This window comes from Hyperolius riggenbachi, chromosome 4 (genome assembly GCF_040937935.1).
Source record: "Hyperolius riggenbachi isolate aHypRig1 chromosome 4, aHypRig1.pri, whole genome shotgun sequence".
NCBI lineage: Eukaryota > Metazoa > Chordata > Amphibia > Anura > Hyperoliidae > Hyperolius > Hyperolius riggenbachi.
Window position 1 is genome coordinate 125,214,594 of NC_090649.1, and position 27,741 is coordinate 125,242,334.

At 45.1% G+C, this 27,741-nt stretch overlaps 1 protein-coding gene across 1 annotated transcript; it reads left to right on the top strand.

Annotated features, from left to right (window-relative positions):
- The first annotated feature begins 3,558 nt into the window (after positions 1-3,558).
- On the top strand, positions 3,559-27,703 carry LOC137571442 (transcription cofactor HES-6-like). The gene is made up of 4 exons (XM_068280557.1): positions 3,559-3,859; positions 19,692-19,778; positions 22,388-22,469; positions 23,435-27,703. Exons 1-4 carry the CDS (start codon positions 3,839-3,841, stop codon positions 23,809-23,811), a joined length of 567 nt encoding a protein of 188 aa, XP_068136658.1. The 5' UTR covers positions 3,559-3,838; the 3' UTR covers positions 23,812-27,703.
- The last annotated feature ends 38 nt before the right edge of the window (positions 27,704-27,741 follow it).

Genomic DNA, 27,741 nt, shown 5'->3' on the forward strand with positions numbered 1-27,741 from the left:
GCGAGAGGGATCCGGTGAGCCTGTCCTGCTGCAGGAGGTGGCCACCGGAAACCAGGAGTGAGGGGGTGGGCGAGATGCCAGCTGACGCTGCCTGAGGAAGCTGCGTCACTTACATCATGGGCAGGACGGCCCTGGCTGCATGGCGATTGGCTGCGCGGCACTATGATATTTGTAGGAATCTACACATATCATGTAGCAAAAGAGGGGGGTGAAGAGAACGTGTCTCTAGCTCCGCTGACAGGTAATGTGTGATGCTTCCGCTGCCATGCTTTGCATCTCATGACAGCCGGGTCCCCTTAGCCCCTGGCTTTTGTGCAATGGCTATTGTTACACCCCTGCCCTGTGTAGACCATCTGTGCAATATGTATATAGTAATGCTATGGTAAAGTATGAGCCCAGTCTGACACTAATGCTGCAACTGCTGGAATATGGAGCATTACCAGGGACAGTTCTCTTATGAAGCAAGGTGAAATATTTGCATCAGACAGCAAAGATTACAAGGGCAGCATGTTTTTACTTTGAGTTTACACTTACAGCATGCAGTCAGAGTAGGAGGAGAAGCGAGTGGAGAGCAAACGCAGTCGTCATTCTCACAAGTTTGCCTCAGACAGCAAAAAGTCTGGAACCGGCCCTGAGCATTACATCACAGAGCTGCACACCTGCAAAATAAGTGCTTCACCCACTATTAACCATTCTATACTGTCTACTTCCATTGTTATTGTATTTTACTCCATTGATTAGGGAAGTTAATTAAAAAAAAAAATGCAATGCGAGAAGCACAAAAAATGCAAATGCAAAACACAATCGCAAAAAAAACCACAGCAAAAAATAAAAACGCACTGCCTAGTGTGCACCCAGCCTAAGTCCTGGATCACATTGTGTTCCGTTGGCGTGTCCGTCTGTGTGTGGCGTTTTTCAGGCAATTTTTATTTCCGATTCCCGGCGATTACCTGCGCGCTGGTTTTTTTTTGTGAACCGCTTTTGTAAGCGGTTTTGCCGAGCGATTGCGTTTTTACACTTCCTGACTTCAGTCAGGAAGTGAACTCTTTGATCCAGGAAAGAATAAATACAATGTATTTATTTTTAAAAACACGAATGCAATCGCTGCACAAAGCGTTTTGCGTTTTTCCTATACCTTCCACTGAGGCAAAATGACCTTAAAAATGGCCCATGCACCGCTTTTCTGAGCGGATCGGAAACAAACCGCTCAGATGTGAACTGTCTCATAGAGAATAATGGTGTAATCACTTTCAGGGCGATTTTGAAAAATCGCCAGCGCTTAAAAAAAAGCAAGAAATGCCTCTAGTGTGAACAAACCCTCAAAGACTGCACTGCTGCCTGACTGACTGAATACAGCAGCTACTCCAGTGGCCCAGTGTTGCCAACTCATTCCTTTAATTACTGACACATATAAATTATACAGGCCTCATGGCTAACTAGATGCAGTCTATGCACTGATTATACTGTATGTAAGTAACCTCAGAACCTGGATACTTAAAGGATACATTTGGGGAAAAAAAAAGTTTTACTCACCTGGGGCTTCTTCCAGTCCCTAGAAGTCTGTTAGGTCTCATGCCGAAGTCTGTTAGGTCTCATGCCGTACGGTTCAACTACGAGCCAGGCCTCCGCTCTCCTCTCCGGAAGATCATGGCCAACAGCCGCGTCGGGATCTTCTGGGCATGTGCGCTGCTCGTGACCATGCTTCTGTTGCTGGGAGTGCTCTGCGCATGTGCAGTTCAGTTCTCTTTGAAATGCACAAGTGCAGAGTACTCCCAGCGATGGGAGCGCGATCATGAGAGGTGCGTGGCATACGCCGTGAGCTTCCGGAGGGGAGAGTGGAGGCCTGGCTTGGAGCGGAAATACGGCATGAGACCTAACAGACTTCTAGGGGTTGTAATAAGCCCAGCGGCTGAGTCACACAAAGCCAATGCATAACATCACAGAAGCACTGATAGCCCTTTTGGGGTTATCACACTGATTGCGGTGCGGCGGGTCCCGACACACTGTATGCAGTGCGTTAATATTACAATGTGCATGTTTCCAAGCTAAGTGATGCATACTTTCACTGTACTATATGACTCGTATGGTCGCACCGCACCATTATGGTGCAGTGCAACCCTTCAGGACCGGTGCGATTTCAGAAGAATTGCACCACAACAGACTGTTTGAAGTGTGGAAGCAGCCTTAAAGGATACCAGAGGCAAATCAAGTAGGAGAAATGGGGGTGCAGGCATGTACTGTCAGCTGTCCTGATGCCCTCCGCTCCACCCGTTCTCCTCTGCCCCTTTCCTTTCATACTTAAATGCCCCCCAGCAGCCTCTTCCAGGTCTCCGGAGTCAGGCATTAGTGCGCAGGCCCTGGCCTGTCTGTGCGCACCCTACACTTATGCGCCCGTGAGTACACTGCACATGATGTCACAGCTACGTCAAGTGCAGAGCACTACCGGTCACAGGCGCTCACTGTAGGATGCACGCAGCCATACCAACGCCTGCGCAATAATGCCTGACTTCGGCGACCCAGAAGAGGCTGCCGAGGGCATTTAGGTATGGAAGGAGGGGGCAGAGGAGAACGAGAACAGCTGCCAGTACATGCCTGATCCCCCTGTTTCTCTTACTTGATTTGGATTTGGTATCCGTTAAGGGTCCATACCCACTTTGGTCTGAACTGGCTGTGGTGGACCATACTAATCACAATTTGCATAAGCAGTGTCATTGATTACTTGGGACTTATTTCTCACTCAGATGTGGAGATGAAGTCAACCTATACTATGATCATATACTAAACAATTTTTTGAAACGGTCAAGTGTGGTGGACCATAACGCAGACAATCGCTAAGGAGCTGGCATGTTAGATCTTAAAGGAAACCAGTGCTGTCAAATAATGACGATTTTCATACTTACCCGCGGCTTCCTCCAGCAGCATAAGCTCGTCTGAGTCCCCCGCCATCCTCGCGGCTGAACGGCAGACCGCGGGAGGATGGCGAGGGACTCAGAGGAGCATATGCTGCTGGAGGAAGCTGCGGGTAAGTATCAAATCTTGGTTATTTGACAGCTCTGGTACACTTTTAGCGACTCCCGAGGACCTCACAACGGCACTATTATCGTCACTTCCCCACCCACCAGAAGCCGCTCCATCACATGCACTCGTTATCCCTCTGGTCCCCTGTATAGGGCCCGATGACGTGACTGTACAGCGTTGTTAGTGCTCTGTCGCCTAGCAGAAATTGGTAACAACACCTTGGATGACAGAGATCAAGAAGACGTCTGAAGGTGAGTATGCAGCTTGAGACTTGTCAGTAAGGAAAGATTTGGCAACCCTGCTGTGGCCAAGCAAGCAAATACTAGAGCAACTCCTGCTTTGCTTTTTACTTCTTGCTCTGCTTATACCAGAATGCGTTTGTGTCAGGCAGTTTTCCAGGCCCAAAAGGGGACAGCTGGCGTGGCTTGTATACACATAATAAACACAGACTCATCACTGAATCCTCTCTGGTCCCTCCTCTCTTGTTTAGGGTTCAACAAAGTGAAGTGCGGGCGGCGCTCCCAAGCAAAATATTTCCGTCCCGTCCTGCCACCTTCTTCTGCCCTACACAGCAGCTGCCGCTCGGGACAATGGAGAGCGCTTCCATTGGGCAGCTTTCAGCGTGACATCACCAGCGGCCACTTATTCACATGCAAATAGGCAGAGAGTATATGGAAGCAAGGAGCAGTCGCGTGGTGACGTCACAAAGAGAGCAAGAGAACGTTTTGTATATAGTCACATGGATCGGGGGGAGAAGCAGGTGTGAGAGATCGCCCCTATAAGCATATAGTGGAACCTTCTTTGTGTCCACATACACGCGATGGATCGGGGTGACAGGCAGGTGAGGCGCTGTGCTCTGCATGCACAATGTATGGAGGGCTCAGGCCCCGGGCTCTGTAGTAGGGGGCGAGGAGCGGAGCGGAGGACCGTACAGTGTGCTGCTATTGTGACCTATACCGTGGATTTGGGGACTCTCCGCTGTGCAGCGTAGCGATGCTGCTGCAAGGGTGTGTATGGAGGAGATCGGCCTGCCTGGCCTATGTGCAGCTCTGCAGCCATCATGCAGAGTGCAGGCGGTGCACATGTGGATGTATAGCAATGTCATTCCATATAGCCTGCGCGATCCTGGCTAGTCATTCCATATAGCATGCGCGATCCTGGCTAGTCATTCCATATAGCATGCGCGATCCTGGCTAGTCATTCCATATAGCATGCGTGATCCTGGCTAGTCATTCCATATAGCATGCGCGATCCTGGCTAGTCATTCCATATAGCATGCGTGATCCTGGCTAGTCATTCCATATAGCATGCGCGATCCTGGCTAGTCATTCCATATAGCCTGCGCGATCCTGGCTAGTCATTCCATATAGCATGCGCGATCCTGGCTAGTCATTCCATATAGCATGCGCGATCCTGGCTAGTCATTCCATATAGCATGCGTGATCCTGGCTAGTCATTCCATATAGCATGCGTGATCCTGGCTAGTCATTCCATATAGCATGCGCGATCCTGGCTAGTCATTCCATATAGCATGCGTGATCCTGGCTAGTCATTCCATATAGCATGCGCGATCCTGGCTAGTCATTCCATATAGCATGCGTGATCCTGGCTAGTCATTCCATATAGCATACGTGACCTGGCAAACTTCTCATGTCTGTTTAGATATTTATAACATTGACACCACCAGTATGTGTCAGATCTGTGTACGTGATCTACTAGTAACCAATGAGTGGATTTATAATATTCAGATTGATGTGATTGTTGTGCTATATCGGGGCTTATCTGGAAAGCAACACTAAAACACCAATGTGTTTGTTTATAATTTGTTGGTGTTTTTGTGTCTATATTGTGGTATAATTGAGGTGCTCTGCTTTACTATATTTTATGTTCTCTGCTTTATTGTTGTCCTGCTTTTTGAAAGGTAATGGTTTTCTGTATTTATACTTCATTTTATCCCAATTCTGAATGTGGTGATACCAGTGCAAGTTAATAGAAGAACGTGTCATCTAATTGTCTTGCTAGTTACTATTTAATGATGTTTCCCCCCCCCCTTCCTTGGGTTATCATTACATTTATTACTCTTATGCTTTTTTAATGACTTTCCCTGAAACTAAGGCTTTGTACACACTGCATGTGTTTTTGTGAGACTACGTTTACAGTGTTGTGTTGCTGCAATGCACCATCAAGATGGTGTTCACAGTGCAGTGGGTGCGTTGCGATTATAATGTTGGGTGGAATGGTGCGTTACCGCAAAACACGCATGTTAACCATAGCAGTGAAGCATACTTTTCATTGACTTAATGCATTCTGATAAAAACTTCCTGCTTTCACTGATGGTTAACATGGTACAATACTGTACTGCTACTAAATTGTATAGCATTTCTTTTCTTTGTGTAGTGTAGTTTTATGTTCTTAGACATTATAGTTGAGAGAGCCTTTCTTATTGCGTTTGACAGAGTACAATGTAAGGCCTGGAACCCACTACAAATCACAAATCGCTAGCATTTTTAATTAGCGTTTTGTAAGCGATTTCATGGGTGGTTTCTGGCGATTTTGGTAGCGATTTTAAAAAGTGTAAGGTTTTTTTTTTTTTTTGCCAGTGATTGTGACAGCGATTTAATAAGCGATTTTGATTGGTCCTTTCAGATTATTATGAGCGATTTCCCAGCGCTTTATTACTTTACATTGAAGTGCAAACGCTCCCAAAATGCTGCATGTCCTGTGATTGCGATTTTGCTAATCACAATTGCTACTGTGGAATGTGTTACATTTATTTACATTGGCAGAGCTTTTAGGGAAATCGCTCCCTAAACGCTCAAAAAAGGGCTCTAGTGGGTTCCAGCCTTAGACCCCGTTCAGACTGCACGCGTTTCCAGCCGCGTTTTGGAAACGCGTGCAGGAGGCAGACACGCACGACATCCGACAGTGCATAGAGTGCACTGTCTGATGTTCACACTGCATGCGTTCCGGACCTGTGCCGTCCGGGAACACATGCTGCACGCAGATTTTGTAAAAACGCGCGGCTGTCCCATTCACTTTTCAGTGATGGGATCAGCCACGCAACGCACACAAACGCGGATGGCGTGCGTTCGTACACGTTGCGTTCCGCACGCATGGCCATCCGCGTTTGTGATGTGAACACAACACAACACAATGTTAACCTCCCTGGCAGTATTTACAGTTATACATGTCAATACAAAATCTGCTATGAACAGTATTGACGTGCATACATATCAGTACTCTCCTGCACTGTACACTAGATCCTTGTGTGACACATTTTAACAAGTTACAGGAAAAAAAAAGGTTATGAAAATTAATTAGATCACCTTTTTGCACAAAAAATCCTGGGGAAATTGAACAGCAGGGAGGCTAATGCTGGGCATACGCTGCTTGTTTTTGCTGCTCGATTCTCCCGTTCAGTCGTTTAACCGCTCAATTCTGCAGTCGATTCTCTTATCTTCCGCTCTTTTTCTTATCTTTTTTCCATTCACTGCTATCAGTAATCGAGCGGCGAAACGATCGAGCGGGAGATCTGACATGTCGGAAATTATCTATCGAGTCATCTAAATGGCTCAAAAACGAGCCATGTATACCCAGCATCAGGATGTTTGATGGACAGCACAGTTACTAGTGGTTCGCATTCCTGTCTTGAAGTTCTCTGATCTTAGTTTGAATTCCAGCAGAACCCCTTCTCCAGGAAGTTTGCACTCTGCATGTTTGTGTGGGTGTCCTGCCAGAAACTTTAACTGGCTCGATTGATAAGCCAAATCGCCGCCGGATCGCTACGTGTAGACGTAGCTTCAAAGTATCGATGGTATATAGATTGTTACAAATAAAATAAATGATTATTTATCTTGTATATTGGTTGTTTTGGTTTTATTGCCTTTAGAAGGGGGATCATTTACATGTAGAAGTGTCCATTGGACTTGTCAAAGATAATCCAGTGGTTGGCTATAATGGCCCCCTAGGGTATTGTGAAGACAGAATCAGGGCATACTAGCTACTTTGTAACAGTTGCTTGTTGGTAACAGATTCTGTTTTGCTGGGTACACACTGTAAGATTTTCTGTGCGATTTTTGCGACCTGATTCTCTTATCTTCATTCGTTTTTTCTTCTTATCTTTTTCCATTCAACGCTATGAGAAATCGAGCGCGGAAACAATCGGGAGCAATATCGGACATGACAGATTTTATCTATCGAATCGTCTATCTTACCAAAAATGGTACAGTGTGTATTAGGCATTAGTGAGGCTGACAATAGACTTCCAGCCAATTTCTTTCTGAAAACAAATAGATTCAGTAGAAACCTTTCCTACCATAAACTGCACATTAATTTCCAATAAATTCCTGCAGGGAATCTATTGAAAATCTATCAAACCATTGAACATTTTTTTTTTTTTTTTATCCTGTCCAATCTAATCGACATTTTGGGGAATCAGTTTCCAGCAGATTAATTGAATATGCCGGGATTTGAATGGGAAAATGGATGTGTATGGGCACCGTAACTGTTTAGCAGAAACATGTTGCTGTGGAGCACCACAGACACAAAGCTCTAGTCGTCCACAAGGACACGTTGCAGTTAATTGGTCCAGACAATACAGGTGAACCGCCAAAAATTGGAATATTGTTCAAAAATCTATTTATTTCAGTACCTAAAAGGTGAAACTAATATTTGAAATAGGAACCCTTTGCAGGTGTTTTGGATTCATTAGCTGATTGGAGTCTCAGGGCCCACCATTCACACTAGAGCATTTTGCTGGCGATTTCGGCAAAACGCACAAGCGCTAGCGCTTTTTAAAGTGCTAGTGCTACAAGACCCCATGGGCCCATTCTTACTTGGGCGATTTGCGCTAATCGCCGGTGATTAACGCAAATTGCCAAATGCGTAGCCTGCACCATTTTCAGGCGATTTCCCGGCGATCGCGTTTCAGTGCTATAGAAGCACTAAACGCGATCGTGGAAAAATCAACACAGTGTCCAGTGATTTTTTTCCGCGTGTAATCGCAGAAAAATCACTCTCGCAAAACATTTTTGCGCTTTTAAGTGTGAATGGGGCCTCACTTGAGTCTAGTATATTGAGCCTTTTCACTGTATTGTAATTGTCTGCGATTATCATAATCAATATAACAAAGGTTGAGATATTTTGAAAAAAAAAAAATCTATATCTCAATTCTAATGTGTACAAGGTATTATTCAGATTTTTATGCAGTTGATTTAAAAATAAAGTAAATTAATGAGTTTAAAAATTCAAAAACGTACTGATCAATTTTCTTGGAATTTTTGGATTTTCCCATTCAACAATTAAATACATTTGGCTGGAAAACCCTGTAGCCTCTGTTGGGTAGAGTACTCTATTTCCTTCTGTGTATGTCATAAGTTCATCTCAAGTTTGTCATCCACAGCAATAACCATAAATAACATTTCTATGGCGCTTATCTCCCATAGGACTGTAGAGCATTTTGAAACTTTTTTTTTTTTTTTTTTTTTATAAATAATCGCTTTGATAAAACTGAAGCAAATTGATATCCGTATTTTGAAAGTAGTATTGTGAATATATTGTTTTGCCATATGAGTTGTATCGTTCTGTAATTGCATCTTCACAAATCAGAATCTCTTTTATTTGACCAAATACCTCTGCAACTACAAGGAATTTGTCCTTGCAGTTGTTTAACGGACAGACCATACAATACAAGAAGAGACTGTATAGATCTTACAAGTTGAGGACAGTAAATTAGTTAAAGCAGAACTGTATAAAAAATAAACTAATAATTAATTGCACGTGTAGTATGGATAATAAACAGAACATTAGTTGCAAAAAAAAAAAGTCTTTTTATTTTCATTTATATAGCTTTATTTATAACATTGCATCAGACTTTCAGGCAAGGTAGCACAGTGGTCACTTGCATAATGCATGCGTTATAATGTGTTATGATGACTGCGAACTGTAATGGACACTGGATATAAACTTTAATACAAAGCCTGCATGCAGTGAGTGAAAATGATATGATTAGTTACAATGCAGTACTGTTAGCAGCCCTATGGAATTGTATGGGCAGTGAGTTGACATGCAGAATTATTCTGCAACGTAACTGACCACTGTGAACAGGGCCTTACAGATGCAGTTTAGAATCCATACTCTGTTTTAAAGTGTACCAGAGCGCTTTATAAATAATAATAATTATTTATACTTACCTGGGGCATCCTCCAGCCCCATGAGCATTGGGGCTTCCCTCACCGTCCTCTTCAACCCCTACTTTCTGACGCTACGACTCCCGGTAATCCGGTCAGTCACCGCCAGTCGTTAACCTCTGCGCATGCTTGGCCACTTGCCCCCGCCACGCTCACGTCCTCTGGAGCGTTCTGTGCCTGCGTGGGTTACCGGGTTATAGCAACGGAACGGGGGACCAGAGGAGGCCGGCGAGGGAGGCCCCGGTGCTCATGGGGCTGGAGGAAGCCCCAGGTAAGTATAAATAGGGCCTACAAAACCATCGCTGGTTTCCTTTAAGCTGTAAAACAGAACAGAGCTAATGACCTTTCCTGCAGTAAAACCTATCTCAGGCCTGGAACCCACTAGGGCATTTTTGGCAGTGTTTTGGGATTGCTGGCGATTCCCAAAAATGCTTTGCCAATGTTAGTGAGTGACGGGAAACCCATAAGTGCGTTTGCAATTAGGGATATGCAGTCGCAGGACATGCAGCATTTTGACCGCAGCGCTCAATGCAAAGTATATAAGCGCTGCATAAATCGCTTATCAAAGTGATTATGCAGCGTTTTGGGGTACACGCTTTGAGGGCCCGTTTCCACTATCGCGAATCCGCATGCGTTGCCCGCATGCGGATTCGCACAGTCAGTACAAGTGGATGGGACTGTTTCCACTTGTGCGTTTCCCCGCACGTTTTTCTGTGCAGAAAAAATCTGCAGGGTAGGGCCCTCAGAATTCGCCTGCGTGTGGAATGCAGGCGAATCGCACGCAATGTATTTAATAGGGAAATCGCATGCGTTTTCCCCATGCGTTTTTTGCTGCGATTTCGCATGCGATTTCGCATAGGTATTAATGTTAATTTACACAGGCAGTGACATGGTTAAATTCGCATACAGCCTTACCCTATGCGAAATCGCATGCGAAATCGCAGCAAAAACGCATGCGAAATCGCACCCGCATGCGATTTGCCTGCGGTGATTCGCCGGCGATTCCGCAACGCTATAGTGGAAACGGGCCCTGAATAAAACTTTAAATACTTACCTGGTGTCATGATTTCAAGTTTTTTTTTTATTTAAAAAAAAATAAAGAGGAATCGCAAATCGGAAGAGTTGTATAGTTTACTGTACAGCGCTACCAAGCATCGAGGAATCGCGATTGCATTCACCCTAGGAATCGATGCACACAGTGCTGAGGCAATTTTAAAGCGCTGCAGAGATTTCTAGTGAGTTCCTGCTGTCTCTCGCTGTTTCTTGGCTGTTTTATGCCTGGTACTCCCCATGTAATTTCCCATCAGACTGACAGGTCTAACTGATAATTTACGACAAGTCCGATATGATTTCCAATCGCTTTTCTGATCATTTTTGTATAGAAGTGATTGGAAAATCGTTTTAAAAAAAAAACAATCGTAAATTATCTATTCAACCGGTTTATCAAATGGGAAATTGCATGGTGTGTGCTAGGCATAAGCTTTTCAGAAAACTGAACGGAGTTCCAGTTGACTAGCTCAGAGAAGCTCTTTTGCATAGATAACTCGAGTTGTTTCCCTCTTCCTCTACTAGAAAATAGGAGACTCTTTTCTTTCCTACTAATGTTCTATTTATTATCTGTACTACACATACACTTCATTATCTCAGAAGTTTATTTTCGCTACAGATTTGCTTTAAAGTAGCAAACAGACGTGTTCATTTTCCGTTCTGTGCTGTACAGGAAGCCACAATTAGTGTTATGTCACAGCTATAAATGAAAAGCTATTGCCCTTATAGTGTTCAGTATATACAGTACTCCCTTTTGATCTGAATTTGGGTAAAATCAAACTGAACTGCTTAATATTTAGTTTTTGTGCTATAAAAAAAAAGACAGCTTGCTTAATAAAACATATCCAGGACCTCCAGAGAGTGAATAAAAACACAACAATCAGTTGCCTCAAATGAATTTAAATGTAATATCCCTTTTCTTGCCTACCTTTTTGGTACTTTTTTGCTAGGTGTCTTGCTGGGAGTTTAATTATTTTATTAATAAAAAAGAAAAACATCTCCTGGAGGAGAAAAGTTAATCAAATGACACATTTCTCATATTACAGTATTTATTTTTCGGTCTATAGATTTGAAATATGGCCGTGATCTTCCATTTGTCACTGGACACAGCCCTTTTACACAGTAAAGCAGAATAAGGTAGCATTATATACGGTAATTAAAGGGACACTTAAGTCAAACAAAAAAAATGAGTTTTACTCACCTGGGGCTTCCAATAGCCCGCTGCAGCTGTCCGGTGCCCTCGCCATCTACCTCCGATCCTCCTGGCCCCGCCGGCAGCCACTCCCTGTTTCGGCGACAGGAGCTGACAGGCTGGGGACGCGAGTGATTCTTCGATTTCCTGGCCACAATAGTGCCATCTATGCTGCTATAGCATATATCATATACCATATAGCACCATAGAGGGTGCTAATGTGTTTGGGAACGCGAAGAATTACTTGCGTCCCCAGCCTGTCAGCTCCTGTCACCGAAACAGGAAGTGGTTGCCGGCGGGGCCAGGAGGATTGGAGGGAGACGGCGAGGGCACCAGACAGCTGCAGGGGGCTATTGGAAGCCCTAGGTGAGTAAAACCTATTTTTTTTTGTTTGACTTAAGTGTCCCTTTAATCTGTAAAAATTGTTTCTGTAAAATTACTGGCAATAGAAATGTCTTCAAAAACTTTTCAGGCATATTTTGGTAAAAAATGTTTCATCCCAAAATATCAAAGAAAATCAATCCATGCATGAAAATTTAGTATACATGTGGCTGGCAATGTGCATTATAAAAAGGAACATAACTTAGTTTTACGTTAACCTATTTTCTTCCTATTTTATCTGAATTGTAAAAACCCCAAGTTTGCATGGTTGTTTCCCATATGTTGGAATAAGATGGCAGAGAACATATTGTATATATTTGGATGCCAGAAGACTTGGGGTTTAAACCCACTAGCAACCTTTTCTAAGCGCTAGTGATTTGAAAAAGCTCTTGCTAATGCAATGCTATGGGGGATTTTTATAAAATCACATCGCTCCAGTGGGATCACACCCATAGCTTTACATTAGCAAGAGCTTTTCAAATCACAAAGCTATCCTATGGCACCTTTCACACTTAACGCGTTTTAACTGAAATCTTCTTCCCAATGCACTGCTATGGAAAAAACGCGTACCAATGCGCACTAACGCGTACTAACGCATACCAACTGATTAAGTGTATACGGGGCCTTATGCTGGGAATACACGGTTCGTTTTTGCCTTTGTTTAAACCTTCGATTCGTTCGGTAAACGAATCGAGTGTTGAAAACGTATGTGAAAATAGTCATAATCTCATTATAGTTTCGATTAATAGACCCCAAAAACGAACGACTAGTGATCGAACATGTTTGATATTATCTCTCTTTATCCATCTAATCGAGCCATTGGTAGGCTTGATGGCTGTTCAGATCGATTATATATTCGTTTATGCTAGTCCGTCCCTGTAAAAAGGGATTTTCGTTTCGTTTCTTTGCAGCCTTCGATCATTGGAAAAACAAAACCATCAGAATCGAAAAAAAAAAACGAAACCGTGGGTGGTGATATTAACCGTATGATCGATTATTTCGGGATCGAAAAGGACAAAAGGCACAATCGAAACTAAGGTTTAAACGAAGGCAAAAACGAACCGTGTATTCCCAGCATTAGGGCTGGTTTCCACGTAGCATGCTGTGCCTTGCTGTGATGTAAGCATGCAGCTTAATCACGTAGCCAAAGTGCGATTTGGATGGCAAAGCATTGGAGGGATAGGCAGCGTTTCCCTGCCCAAATATATTCTGTTATACGTTTCTGTATACTACCTATACTTTGATGCTAATGACATTCTACAATGTTAAACCACACTACACTGTATGACATATACATTGGTGTATGTATACGTTTAAAAAAAGTAACACCTGCTGGTTGCTGCCGCCAGCGGTCTGTGTCTCTCTGCATTACAGTCTGTGTGCTTCTGCCGATGTTCTGAGGTGTCTGGTCTCTCACCGTATATAGATGATCAATGTGATAGGTTAATTTATAGCAGTTGCATGACTCAGAATCTCCTATTGGTTGCACTGCTGGTATCTGTACAACCCTCCTGCACAGAAATGCAGGCTTCCAAGCTATTCGGCAAGTGGCATGAGAATCAGCTTGCGGTTTTAAAATGGAGCCTTGGATCACACTGCTAGAGAGGGGCTCAGTCTATGTGCGCTTACTATAACCTAACCTCCGTTTTTAAATGAGGGAGGGCTAGGTGGAGGGTGGAGCCAGTTTTCTTCAGAGTATGTGTTTGGGATGTGGTAGGAAACCAGAGTGCCCAGAGAGAGCCAATAAAAACATAAGGAGAACATGTTACCTTCATAGTGTCCAGAACAGGAATCAGACCTAGAAATTTAGAGTCTCGAGGCGAGACTGTCTATTTTTATATCAGGATTTGTTAAGTACAGTAAGTGACAAGAGGCATTGAGGTTATACATTTGTAAACAATATTTCCTGATTTGTACAACCTTTAAAACTGTGTGTGACCGTCGCATACTAAACATTGTAGCATCTAATATCCAGGTGACGTCACTGCTCATTTTATCCAATAGAATCAGCTGAATTACCCTGGTGGCAAGTTGTAGTTCCGGTACACAGACTCGTTTTGCATCCATGCCATACACTGATGAGAAGTGAAAACTCTGAAACCATTGTGTGCATGTTGGATTAGTTTTGCTCTTTAAACGTTGTATGCTAAAAGCACCAGCGGTTCTGGATGTGTGTCTGGCTTTTAAGGGCTTAGAGATAATAATGCATATCACCAGTGATGCATCATGGGAGAGATTTCTGCTCTCATAACGCTGAATGACTGCAAATACTTTCTGTTTTAGAGCAAACTGGAAGCCTAAATAAAATACTCAGTCCCCAGATCCTATGTATATACAATACAATATATAACAGGGGTCTCATCCCAAGATGGCGTCGGGTGCGGTCGCCACGGCCATAGGGCTCCGGTCTTTTTTTCTTTTTTTTTCTTTTAATTTTTCCCACCTGCTCTCAGTAACATCCGCCGTCCGCCTGAGGTGAGATGCAGAGGCCCCAGGCTGGCATCGTCTGCTCTGCCGCCAGACCTCAGTGCATGCTATCTGGCACATGGCCCGTTCCTCCGTCCGCCGGGACGTGGGAGTGAGGAGGACGCGCTTTGACTCCACCGGCCCGATTTCCGCATTCCGGCAGGCTGTTGAGTCGGGCCAGCCACTGCACTAGTTGCCAGGAGACCAGGACGCCGCATGAGGGGTGCACCGGAGATCGCGAGGACAGCCAGATGTCGGTGCCCTCCATTGACCCATCCGCTCACTGTGAGCACATCTGCTGCTGCAGCCCCGCAGCCATACTATCCGCTCACCAGCGCCGCATCTCACCAGCGCCGCATCTTCGTCAGGGAGCTGCTCCCTCTGGGCACGGCCAGAACACCACAGGGTCGATCGGCTGAGGCGGCCGCCGCCACCCACGTGGAGCGACCAGGGGACCAGGCAGGCACTGCTCTGCTTCGCCCTGCCTCCGAGTCCTTCACCACCGCTGCCTGGAAGCCACCTCGGGCACTTTCAGGATGCCTCCCCATCTGACCACAACAATCCAGGAGGCACATAGCTGCTGCCCTGACCAGCCTGGGCCTGAGCAGCTGCCGCAATCCACGTGGAGCAACCACCACCACTGGGCCCCCTCTGCCCGCAACCACCAGCATAAGAACTCTGGACCACCTCGGATCAAGCACATGGTGACTGATTATCGGACTGTACCAGGGGTTTTTAATCTGTTCAACCAAAAAGGTCCCTGCCTCTGCCTCTCTCCTCTCGCTTTGGTTCTCTCTCTTCTTTCCTCATTCTCTCTTTAGCTATCCCTTCTCTCTTTATCTCTGCTGTCCGCCTCCATTTTTTCCCCCTCAGTTTCCTCTCTACTTTCGTGGACAATCGGAGCACCTGTCTCGTTGGGAGCGTGTCGCTGTGTAGCGTCCAGTGCCGAAAATGGCAGCGCTCAGATCAGCTCTCAGGCTGCTCCTCCAGTCCCACTCTTTTCTGTTCCTGCTATCAGTGTATGTTTTGCTCTGTTTGTATTACGTTAACTGTACGTTTATGCTGTAATGCTCTCTGTCTTTGCTTTTATTTTGCTTTTACCGTTTATACGTATGTACCATGCTTAACCTTGCTCTGTAATGCTGTCCTATGTGTGCTTGTCCCATGTCTATGTATGTACCATGCTTAACCGTGCTCTTTTCTGTTTTTCATCAACGACCCTGTATGTGCCAAAACCAATTCCGGGTACAATCCACCGTTGTACTTGGCGAAATAAATTCTGATTCTGATTCAAACTCAATTCACCTGGGGGCTGCAGAAGGCAAAGTCAGGATGAGGCTGGGCCGCATAAGGAATTTCACAATCGCGGCGCATCGCTGCCTCTGCCTGCCCCTCTCACTGTTCCTTCACAGAGAGGGGCGGGGAGAGGCGGCGATCCGTGCGGCGATTGACGTCAGGAGGGCAGAGCTGAAGCCGAAAGCTCTGCCCCTTCCAGGAAATGCCGGCAGATTGCCCTCCGGGCGATTTGGGGGCTCTGCAGCCCTCGTTTAGCGGCGGAGATGCGGCGGATTACTTGGGAGCACTGAAGCGAACTATAAGGAAGCTTTTGCCGGCGAGGGCCACAAAATATTGTATCGAGGGCCGCAAATGGACCGTGGGCCGCGAGTTTGAGACCCCTGAATAACAAACCCTGATATAATAAACTACTTTGCTTAGTCCCTTGGAGTTTACAATAAAGGGATTCTACTAAAATAAAAAATTACATACTTACCACTGTAGAGGGAAGCTTTTGGATGCACCAGAGGATGCGCCGATCCTCCTTGACCCCATCCCCGGCCAGCCAGGACCCTCTTCATGTTAATGGTATTGCTCCTATCTGTGCACGAGTGCAGCCGCACTGCGCAGGTGCCTGTAGGATTTGTGCTAGCTTAGAAGCCCACTGCTGCTCGTGCAAAAGAAGCTCTGTTACTTCTCAGGCAGTACTTTGCGCCTGTGCAGTGCAGCCATGCTTATCGACTGAGGAGAGCACGGCCGCAAGCAATATTCAACATTAATGTCAAACATTGTACAAAGGGTCTCAGCGCAGGAACGGAGGGGTGTGGGAAGACCCGGGAAGCCTCTGGACAATCCAAAGGCTTTCCCCTACTGACTTAAGTAACTTTATTCTTCTTTTTGAGCTCCTTATAACATCCTGCTGTTTCTACTTTGCTCACAGAATATATGGTTGTGGGGGGGGGGGCAGTTAGGAACACTTAGTGTGTCGCTGCGCATTGCATCGCATGAAAACTGTGCATCCCATAGCAGGAGCAGTGATAGCCCTGTGGGACTAACACAGTGAGTGGTGTGGCAGGTCCCGGCACAGAGCGTTGCGCATACCCTGGAAGTGAGGCATTCTTTCAGTGGAAAGTATACCTCACTGATTTGGTTGCAACACAGTGGTAAGGGCCGATGCAACTTGTTAGGACCGTTGCAGTGCGATTGTATAACCAGCGCACCGCAACAGTGTGAAAGGGGCCTCCGCAAACTTTCCATGTATTGTAGGTGTGTCATTCTCTCTAGGTGTTATGTGTATGCCTTTCTCTTCATTTTCTTCCCTTGATCATTTTAATATCCTAAGAAGAAATTTCGGTAGGGTCAAAAAGTACTTGAAGCCACAGGTAAAGGGGAATGATTTTCGCATCTCTCTTGTATCCTGAATTACAGGAGCTTATGGCAAACCAGAACTCCTAGGAGTGTGTAAGGGGCTGAAAGAGACCAAGAAGACCTCTTACTAAAATGCTGGCTAAAACAGAAGCTTGCCTTAGGACTACCCCATAGAGCCACATTATTCATGCCATACACTAATGAGGCTCAACCAATCCGAAAAAGTCTGTATGCATGTTGGATTAGTGTGGCTCTGTAGTATCAACAAGCTGACACATCATTGCCTTCCAGCAGATCTGGAGGTGTGTAGTTATCAGGGATAACAAAGATCTTATTTGCATGTTCAGCAGTGATGCATTGCGGGACACGTCAGCGCTCCCTTCAGTCTGAATAATCACAAATACCTTCTGTTTTGAAGCCCCATACACACGCTCAACAGCGGTCTTTTATGCAGCACAATTGTTGAACAACTTTTGTTGTGAAACAAGTTGAAACAGCTAAAAGTCTTTTGCTGTTCAAAAAGCTGACAAGATTGATAAGACATCAATCCAACTGTAATGCTGGGAATACAAGGTTCGTTTCTGCCGTGCGTTTCTGCTCTCAATCGTTTTTGCCGCTCAATTCTGGAGTTGATTCTCTTATCTTCCGCTCGTTTTTCTTATCTTTTTCCATTCACTTCTATCAGAAAATGATGGGCAAAGAATTGAAAGGGAGATCGGACATGTCGGAAATGATCTATCGAACCATCTAATCAGCTAAAAGACAAACCGTGTATATTCCCAGCATTAGGCGAACTTCTGTTTTGTATCTTGAAGTTATGTGAATAGTAGATTGGATTTTGTTATTACTGATATCCAGTAAGTGTCTGCTGTTTCAAGAAAACAGTGCTTGCTGAACTATTCTGTGCATTTTATGGGAGCCGAAAGAAATGGACTCAAAATAGAATCACATTTGTGTGGGCTACTTTCGGTGGTGTGTTGCGGTGCGGCATAATGGCCACTTTGTAACACTGCTTGCCGCACTGCAATGCACTATCTGTGGGGTGGGTGCAATATAATGGTGTACAGCATCCCAACAAAATGTATGCAGTGCGTTACCGCAAAACGTGCGCATTAACAATGTCAGTGAATCATACTTTTTAATGATTGTACAATGTGTGGCACCGCTTTCCCGATCTGTTGCGATCCTGCTGCTAAAGGGAATGCGCGGACCACTGTGAACCTAGCCTGAAAGTACACCTGAAGAGAGAGGGATATGGATTGTAGACCGCAATATTTATTTTCTTTTAAACAGTGCCTGGCATCTTGAGTGCTGTAATAACAGCGAAGGAGACTTGGGCGCAGCCGCCGCCACCACCATAGACCGTAATAGGAATTATAGCTATAGCAGTGCACAGTGAGTAACTTCGGCTCCGTCAGACTGAGCTGATTTACTTTTAAAATACTGTAATTTGGCCGCCAGCAATAGCTGGAAGCCGAATTACATCATTCCCCACCATCCACATGGCCCTAGAGGGGTTATAGTATTTAACGCCGCCGGGAACTTGTGCAGCAGCAGGATAAGCCATACCGGCTGCATCCTGCGCCCAAGTCTCCCGGTGCTGACATCACAGGGACACTGGCATCTTGCTGACCGCTTTGGCTGCGGTAGTGCCTGAATCACACACCTGAAACAAGCATGCAGCTAATCCAACCAGACTTCAGTCAGAAATCTCTGATCTGCATGCTTGTTCAGGGTCTGTGGATAAAAAGTATTAGAGAAAGAGGGTCAGCAGGACAGCCAGGCCATTGGCATTGTTTAATAGGGAAATGGGGAATTATGTCAGCCTCCATGCACCTCTCAGTTTAGATGTGCTTTATATTGACATGTGTTGGGTCACTGCCTTCCTATCTGATAAGGCTATACTATATAGCAGGGGTAGGGAACCTATGGCTCGGGAGCCAGATGTGGCTCTTTTGATGGCTACATCTGGCTCACATACAAATCAGTAGGGGGTTGATTCACTAAGCTACACTGCTAAAGCAGCGCAGCTTAGTGTGGCAGTGCAAGTAACATTTTCAAAGTAGGCACGCTACTGCTGTAGCGTGCACTAAATTGCTTGCACTACCCCAAAACGAACAATGGCTGCTCCAATTGTCCAACTCTGGACCCTGTCAGGTCCAGTGACTTTGTAGGAAGCGATCCCCGAACTTGACAAGCAGCCTACTGGGCCAAAGTGCGGGGATTTCGTCCTACAAATTGAATCAACCCCCAAGTCAGCTAGCTAATTGTACAAGTTGTTAGTCTGTATTTGTCCTGTCTGGGTCTCGGGGGAAATTGATGATGTTGCTGAAACTCAAGAGAAGCGGAAGACATGTTTGACACTGCCGCTGCCCGGCAGATCAACTGTATACACATCACCATGGCAACAGGGACGTGAGCCCTACTGCCCCAGTTTGAAACATATGGTATGGCTCTCACGGAATTACATTTTAAAATATGTGGGGTTTATGGCTCTCTCAGCCAAAAAGGTCCCTGACCCCTGCTGTATAGCATACTGCCTGGTTGCTGTTAGTAATGAAGCCCTGGTAAAATGCATAAGAAAATACTCCACTGTTTTGCCTTGTGCACATTTATTTATTTATTTATTTATTTATTTATTGTATTTATAAAGCGCCAACATATTACACATTGCTGTCAGTGCTTGGGGTTTATGTTTCTTGCAACAGCTAAATTTGCACCTTTTTATTTATTTATTTATTTATTTTTTTGTTCAGACAAGAAAACCATTGGTTGAGAAGAGGAGAAGGGCAAGAATTAATGAGAGCCTGCAGGAGCTGCGGGGGATCCTAGCTGACAGTGAGGTATGAGCCATTTCACACAAACCTGTGTCCAAATGTTCATGGAGAGAGACTTCATAAAATGTACCTGTCCCTCCCTCCCCCTCTGAGCTGCTCCCAGTGGCCAACCTCTCTAGTCCTGTGTTATTGGTGACAGAATTTGTGGGCTTTGGTCTCCAGTGTAGCTCTACTAGTTAAGAGTGATACATTTGTAACCCAGAGCCTTGTGTGGGAACAGCATTTGATGCCAATTGCAACCAGTTTCACTTGTAAACTTGCACTGTGGCAATGACAGGGGGGAACAGGACAATTGTCGTAGGACAACCTACCTATTCTGAGTAAGGCCACCAGAGGACTCACTAAGGGCCCTTTTCCACTAGCAATTGCTAGCGTTCGCGCTGAACGCTAGCGATTGCGATTCAGCAAAAGTGCTAAATTTCCCGGCGATTACCCGACGTTTGCGATTGCGATTTTGCTATGCTATGCACTGCATAGCAAAATCGCGGCAATAATTGTTCTACCGCGCGTTCGTTTCAGTGTCAAAAATGAATCGCGGTAGTGGAAATAACCTACCGCGATTCCTGTTATTTAGCAAACCCTAGCGATTGTAAAATCGCTAGCGGTTTGCGATTTTGCGATTCAGCTAGCGCAAACGTGCTAGTGGAAAAGGGCCCTAAGTACTCACCAGAGATTTAAGGACACCTGACCTGAAGCAAAGCTATCAAAGGTGAGCATCGAAGTATGTTTATGCTATATCCACATACCTTTTGTGTATTGTACGCTGATCTCCTTAAAGAATTTGACTTTTGCCTAAAGTCATATTTTCAGACCGGAAGAGGAAGGCTTGCTGCAGTGTTCCCACCTACCAACCTGGAGGGCAGGGAAGAGGAGAGGATGGGAGTGTGATAGGAAGGAGCATTGTCGCAAGCTTGCCTCTTCCTGTCAGAGAATTTGACTTTAGCCAAAAGTCAATTTTTTCCAGGAATGATTACAGGAATCGGGAGGAGTGAGCAAAGGAAAGGACGATGCACAGAGGTATGTGGATCCAGCATGATCACACCTCTGTGCTTACCTTGGGTAGCATTACCTTAGATCAGTTGTGCGTTAAACATGAATTGGAGAACCTAAAGGCTACAAAAAAAACAAAACAAAAATGAAAAATAAAGTGTCACTTTTTTTTTAATGTATGTTACGGTCAGAACCCAAAGTCTGGCCACTTCAGGTTCTGGATGGTCAAATCGAGAAGTGGCTGTCTTATTGTGGCCAATGTCAGAAATGAATTGAGTCCTAGCGGCACCATGCGCCTCTCATCGACTCTGGCTCCTCCCCCTGCCCCCCCTCCTATTTACCTCTGGCAGCCGGGGACACACACATGGACACAGAGTCGTTCTTTGCTGCAGGGAAGCAGGGATTCCTGCAGTTTGTTCCTGCAGAGCGGATGCTGGCAAAAGCAATGTCTGCAGCGTTCCCGCTGTGCTTCCCTGCAGCAACAAACGACTCTGTGTGCATGTGTGTGTCCCCGGCTGCCAGAGGTTAATGGAAGCGGGGCAGGGGGAGGAGCCAGAGGAGAGGAGCATGGAGCTGCCAGGATTCAATTAATTTCTGACATTGGCCGCAGTAAGACGGCCACTTCGGGTTCTGTCCGGTCAAAACTAGAAGTGGCCAGACTTTGGGTTCTGGCCGTAACATATATGCATGTAACTAATTTAGCACATTTGTGACACAGAGTTCCTTTAAGGCTGCTTACACACCAAGACGTTACAGGCGCACGTTAGTGCGCCTGTAACGCTCCCCCAACGCACAGCAATGTAACACAAGTGGGCTGTTCACACAGCCCACGTTGGGTTACATGTAACGCTGCACGTTCTGTGCAAAGTGCAGCATGCTACGGCGTTGGAGCGGCTATAGCCGCGTTAGACTGTTTGCACATGCGCAGTGGGGGGCGGAGAGGAGGCGGGGAGAGCCAGCTACAGTAGCCGCGCACATGGCTACTTAATATTCACTGCACTGGCGGGCGCTGATTGGCCGGCGGGACCACGCGATGCGGAGTGTCTCGCTCCGCATCACGTGGTCCCGCTGGCCAATCAGCGCCACTCTGGGAGACATTATAGGACTCGAGCCGCCTAACGCGGCTCACTCTACCGTCGGCTCTTGCAGCACCATACGTTGTGTTAGGTGCACGTTATGCGACCTTAACGTGCCACCTAATGCAACGTCTTGGTGTGCAAGAAGCCTAAACGTAGAGTAAACCAGAGACTAATTCGATTGAATCGATACTTACCCGGGGCTTCCTCCAGCCCCATAAGCACGTTTGGTTCCCTCGCCGTGTTCCTGTGGTCCACGCATGCGCAGAAGACCCGCCTGAGCCTGTTACTGGGCTGAATGGCAGACCACGGGAGGACGGCGTGGGATTCACACGTGCTTATGGGGCTGGAGGAAGCCCCAGGTAAGTATCGATGCAATCTATTCGTTGGTCTCTGGTGCACTTTAACTTGAGATGTTAGAGCTATGAGGACTATGGAAAAATTGTGCATACGCTTATGTACACGTGAAAATGCTCTCAAAAACGTACTGTAGTAATCTGCATTATTAAATGTTGACTATAATAACTTTATTTTTTTTACTCTTGCCAGTTTCAGTCGAAGATGGAGAACGCAGAGGTTCTAGAGCTCACTGTGAAACGGGTACAAAGGATTCTGCAAAGCAGATCAGCTGGTGGGTATCTGAGCGGCACACCTCCGGGGTACACATTGCTGAAAACTCATTCAGTGGAAATGACAATACTGATCATTTCAGTTTATAACTGCCATTCTGCAGTCTGAAAGCTGTCAGCTGATTGGCTCTTCTGGGCTACGACACCATTATTCTGTAAGGGCCCATTCACACTAGAGCGTTTTGCCGGCGATTTCAGCAAAATGCTCAGCCGCTAGCGCTTTTGAAAGCGCTAGTGTAATAAAACCCAATGGGCCCATTCTTTCTTGGGTGATTTGCGCAAATCGCCCAAAATCGCGAAGCGCAAATGTGTAGCCTGCACCATTTTCAGGCGATTTCCCGGGGATCGCGTTTCAGCGCTATAGAAGCGCTAAATAATACCATAGACAAGACAAGTGGTCTCCAGGTGTTTCTGACGTATATTCTTTTAGCCTAGAACCAGAATACTGCTAGGAAATATATACGGCATGCTGAGTAAACAGCAGGGCCCTTATTCAATTCAGCTTTTCTCCTAGGAGATCATTTTTCTACTTCTGTCTAAAACAACTTTTTAGCACTCTGCAATTGAAAAAGTGCCAAAAAGTAGGTGAAAAAGTAATGTCAAAATGTTCTTGCTTGCTGGTGGTGTTTTTTTTTTTTTTTTTTTATCAAGAAGTTGTGAAAATATCACCTAGGAGAAAATTTAGGAGAAAGTGAATTGAACAAGGGCCTAGGTGTAGATAGTTTCTCAGTGTCTCCTTCCCAAGGCTAGATTTACACCAAATGTGCTGGATCAGTGTATCCATGCAGATTCCCTTAACTTTCCCCAGACACAATAGTTACATTTTTCACTTATCTTCTAATTACTATACATATTTTTTTTTTTGTTTAGTTGTAATTCCAATGCTAATTTTGACAGCAGTACGGTATATACAATGCTGTTTCTTGTCCTTTGTGATATTATAATGTTTGTCTTGTCTGTCTTGCAGAGTCTGACCGGTTGCAGCGTGAGGCCAGTGAGCGTTTTGCAGCAGGCTACATCCAGTGCATGCATGAGGTGCACACCTTTGTGTCCAGCTGTCCAGGGATTGACTCGGGCTTGGCTGCAGAGCTTCTTAATCACCTTCTGGAGTCCATGCCTTTGAATGAGGGAAACATTCAGGATCTAGTCCTTGATGTTCTTCTGGATTCACCAGTCTCTGACCCTTCATGTGCACTGGGATTATTGGGATCCTCCTCAGATGACAGCTGTTCCGAAACAGAGGAATCTGATATGACCAGGGATGGGATGGAATCTGTGCCGGACAGTGACAGGACCCCTGAGATTCAGCCTTCACCAACCCCTTCCATGTGGAGACCATGGTGATTTTGCCAAAAATCTGTGTACACTTAGGGACCCGTGCTGACCTGTACAGCCGTTGTCATGTTCCGTAGTCCCAGAAGAGCCATTGCATGTCATATTTACATGTTTGGATTTTCACACTGTAACTTGTTGCAGTACAAGGAGGTGCAAAGCTTGACTGGATCATTTTCAGCCACCTAAATGTCAGGACTTTTGAAGCCGCTTCTTTCTGGATGTCACCTGCCCTCAGCTGAGGTGGCAGGGCCACAGCATGGATTTATTCCAGGATACACCCCTGTAAAAATGCTTCGTAATCAAACTTACTCAGTCCATAATACTGTGCAACATGTTTATAGTCACTGTATAGATACTATTCATTATACTGCGCAGCAAGGTCTTGGTGTGGGCACTATCCCTTAGCTTGCAAGTTTCCCATTCAGGAGAGGGACCTATAGGTTCTTGGCTATTCTCCCCTTTATTGGTGTCCAATGTCAGAACTGCCAGGGGAAGGCTAATGTGATGTTTACAGCAGAAACCATGTTTTCTTAAAGGACATCGGAGACTAAAAAAAAATAAAAAATTGTGAGGTAGTACATACTAGTGTCATGTCATTTAATAGTATCCTTTAAATGCTGTGTCCTCTGTAGTAGGCCTCAACTAGTACTAGTCAGGACCTTTGAACCGGAATGAATGACCCTCGCGCATGCGCAGTAGCCTCCCCATAGATGCGCGGTCCGCGCTTCAGGCACTCTTCTTCTGTCTGGTACTAACTCATGACTATGGGGAGGCTACTGCACATGTGCAGACGTCATTACTTCTGGTTCGAAGTGCATGGCTAGTACTAGTCGTAGCTTAATGGGACTTATAACGGACGAAAGGAGGTAGCGGGGGGACTCAGCCTGCCAAAGGATGTCATTAGAAACAGAAGTATATACTTCATTACACTTTTTTTTTTTTTGTCTCGGATGTCCTTTTAAGTCATTGAGCTATGTTTGTTTTTGTCAAAGCTGACATGTTCAGGTTCTGGAGTGCATTGGCAAAACATTGGCCTACTATGAAATGTAACACTTTCTGTAGAGTCTGGTTCTTTGAAAACTGCCATTTACAAGTTATGTTTTATTGTCTGTGACCCTCACTACTCCTTCCATAGCTTCTGAATGAGCAGGTCAGCAAAACACATTCATAGAATTGTCTGATTGTGTGTACATAAAGAGCTGAACTGGCCACAGGTCACATGACTAGTATTTTGAAACAAACTAGTGTTCTGGCTTAAATGAAGTTGGCAAATATTTACAATTTGCCTTATGCATGGGTAGAGGAATAGCTGTGCAAATACATAACTCCATACACTTCAAAAACTGGCTAAAACACACTGTTCTCTGGCACAGTTATGGAGTTGCATATTGTGGCACTTCTTAGTGAGTGTGCCGGCCTGACTCCCACTCTTAAGGGCCTTTTCCCACCGCATGCTTTTCTTGCGATTGTGTTTTTGCCCCATTTAGTGAAACTGACTAGAACTTTGCACTCTCACTAAAAACACATAGCATGTGATCAAGAAAGTTGGACCTTTAAAGTGAACACAAAGTGGCCAAGAAAAAAAAAAGCTAGATACTAACTCAGATAGAGGGAAGCCTCTGGACATTCGAGGTGTCTCCTCTCCCCCTCAACCCCACCGTTGTTGTGCATGGATCCTATGAACAAGATATATCCAACAAGAGCTTGTCGGATATATTCTCTTGGCCACGCTCCCGCCACGTACGAGTGCGGCTGTACTGCGCCTGCTTAACTACAGTTGCTTCTGCACAGTAAGCCAAACCTACATGTCCACTAGTGGCTGTACTCTTGAAAGACACAGTGTGCCTGCATTCGTACATGAAGGGGACTGTGGCCACAAACTAAGAGTCCCATCCAGTGGCGTTGGAGTTGAGGAAGACATGGGAAGCCTCTGAAGGATCCAGAGGCATCCCTCCTTCTTTGGTAAGGGTCTTAAAGGACAACTGAAGTGAAAAGTATATGGAGGCTGCCATATTTATTTCCTTTTTAAACAATACCAGTTGCGAGGCAGCCTTGCTGATCTATTTGGCTGCAGTAGTGTCTGAATCACACCAGAAACAAGCATGCAGCTAATGTTGTCAGATCTGACAATGTCAGAAACCTTTGATATACTGCATGCTTGTTAAGGGTCTATGGCTAAAAGTATTAAAGGCAGAGGTTCAGCAGGACAGACAGGCAACTTCAGATGTCCTTTAAATTTTTTGGGCCCGCCTCAGTTTTGCTTTAAAGCAGATGAATCTCCCGTTAGAAAACTCTTGAATCTGGTGTGTGTTTGTGTCAGTGGCTGACAAGTCGCTCATAAAACAACCCAAACTGCGCGGCTTTGTACTGGCCTGAACACGATCAACTACTAACATCTATCAATATAAAAAGTTTTCTAATGGAAGTTCCATCTCTCTTTAGTATCACTGGCCAAGCTTACACTCACGGTATGGAACCTAATGCACTCTATGTAAAGCACATGGGGTACTGTAACTCTGTATCATTGTCTTGCGTTGGTATGATTTACGCTGTATCCTCGTATACAACTGAGGGGCTTTAGGCCTGGGAACAAGCATATGCTGGGAACAGCTGGCTTTTCATATGCATCCATGTAATTAAGGCTCCAGGACATTTAGGTACAGAGAAAAGCCAAAAAAGTGGCTCACTCTGCTCCTGCAAAAGTCCTGGCAGCACTAATTACTCTTTCCCTTCCAGGCTGCCATTGACACCTGGGGTAAGACGTCATTCGGCTTCCAGCTATTGCTGGTGGCCAAATTACACTGTTTTTATAGTAATTTGGGCTCCGGCTCTTGACGGTGCCAAAATTACAGACTCTGCGCCGGTTTAGTCGTAATTCACATTACGGCCTATGGCTGTGCATGGTGCGCCCAAATTTCCTGCGCTGTTTTTGCCTAACCCATTTCATATGGCCTGGATTGCCAATAAATCTCTAAATTGCCATCCTAAACTGGCTTCCTCTGGAGAAAACATCTGAAGACAACACAGACCTGTCAGTGGTAGAAAGAAGAGCCGTTAGCAGAGTATGGCCTCTTGCACACTGCAAGCGATTCAGATTCCGCTTCTTAATCGGTTTTTACTTCCAATTCAGATTCAGATTTGCAGTTTGCTCACTGCACACTGCAAATCGGAATCTGAATCAGATGTAAAAACTGATTAAAAAGCGGAATCTGAATTGGAATCGCTTGCAGTGTGCAAGAGGAGGGTTGCAGAGTAACTACATGAATACTTATAGTTTACCTGGCATTCTATGATGCAGCATAACAGTACACTGTGAATCTGGTTACAGATTCCGGGGAGGAAGCCACAGACTGTGTACAGCGAGGAGGTAGAGAGGACACTTGGTTCAGGAAAAGTTATCTGTAGGGACAATGTAGGTAGATGTAATCTGGCTGCGCATGCATAGTGGTAGTGCATTGAATTCTCATCCCTAGGGGGGATGTATAGATTTTAGGTAAATTTGAGGTTCTACCTTCAGTGAAGGAGACTATAAAGGATTGTTTGGATACCGATTTGAAGGGTGCTATAGGAAACAAACTTTTTTTTTTTTGTGTCAGGAATATGTGTATATTAGAGAGGTAATGTGTTGTGTGTTTTCCTTTTTTAATGTACATAATGACTGTTTTAACACTGTTGGGATCAGGTGCCTGAATCTGTGTGATGCACTTCAAGCATACCATGAGAAATGCATAGTCTCCATTATGTGCATCCATCTGGTGAGCACTTATTCTTTTTATTATTATTTTTTTACCCCAGACCATACTGTCTCTTTTTATACTAAATGTTCTAGTAAGTTTGAATAGTGCTAATGTGCATTCATTTCTTATAAATAAATTAATAATCTTCAATGCTGGTAAAAAAAAAACCCAAATCTTGGATTTTCTGTCTTTGTTTGACGTC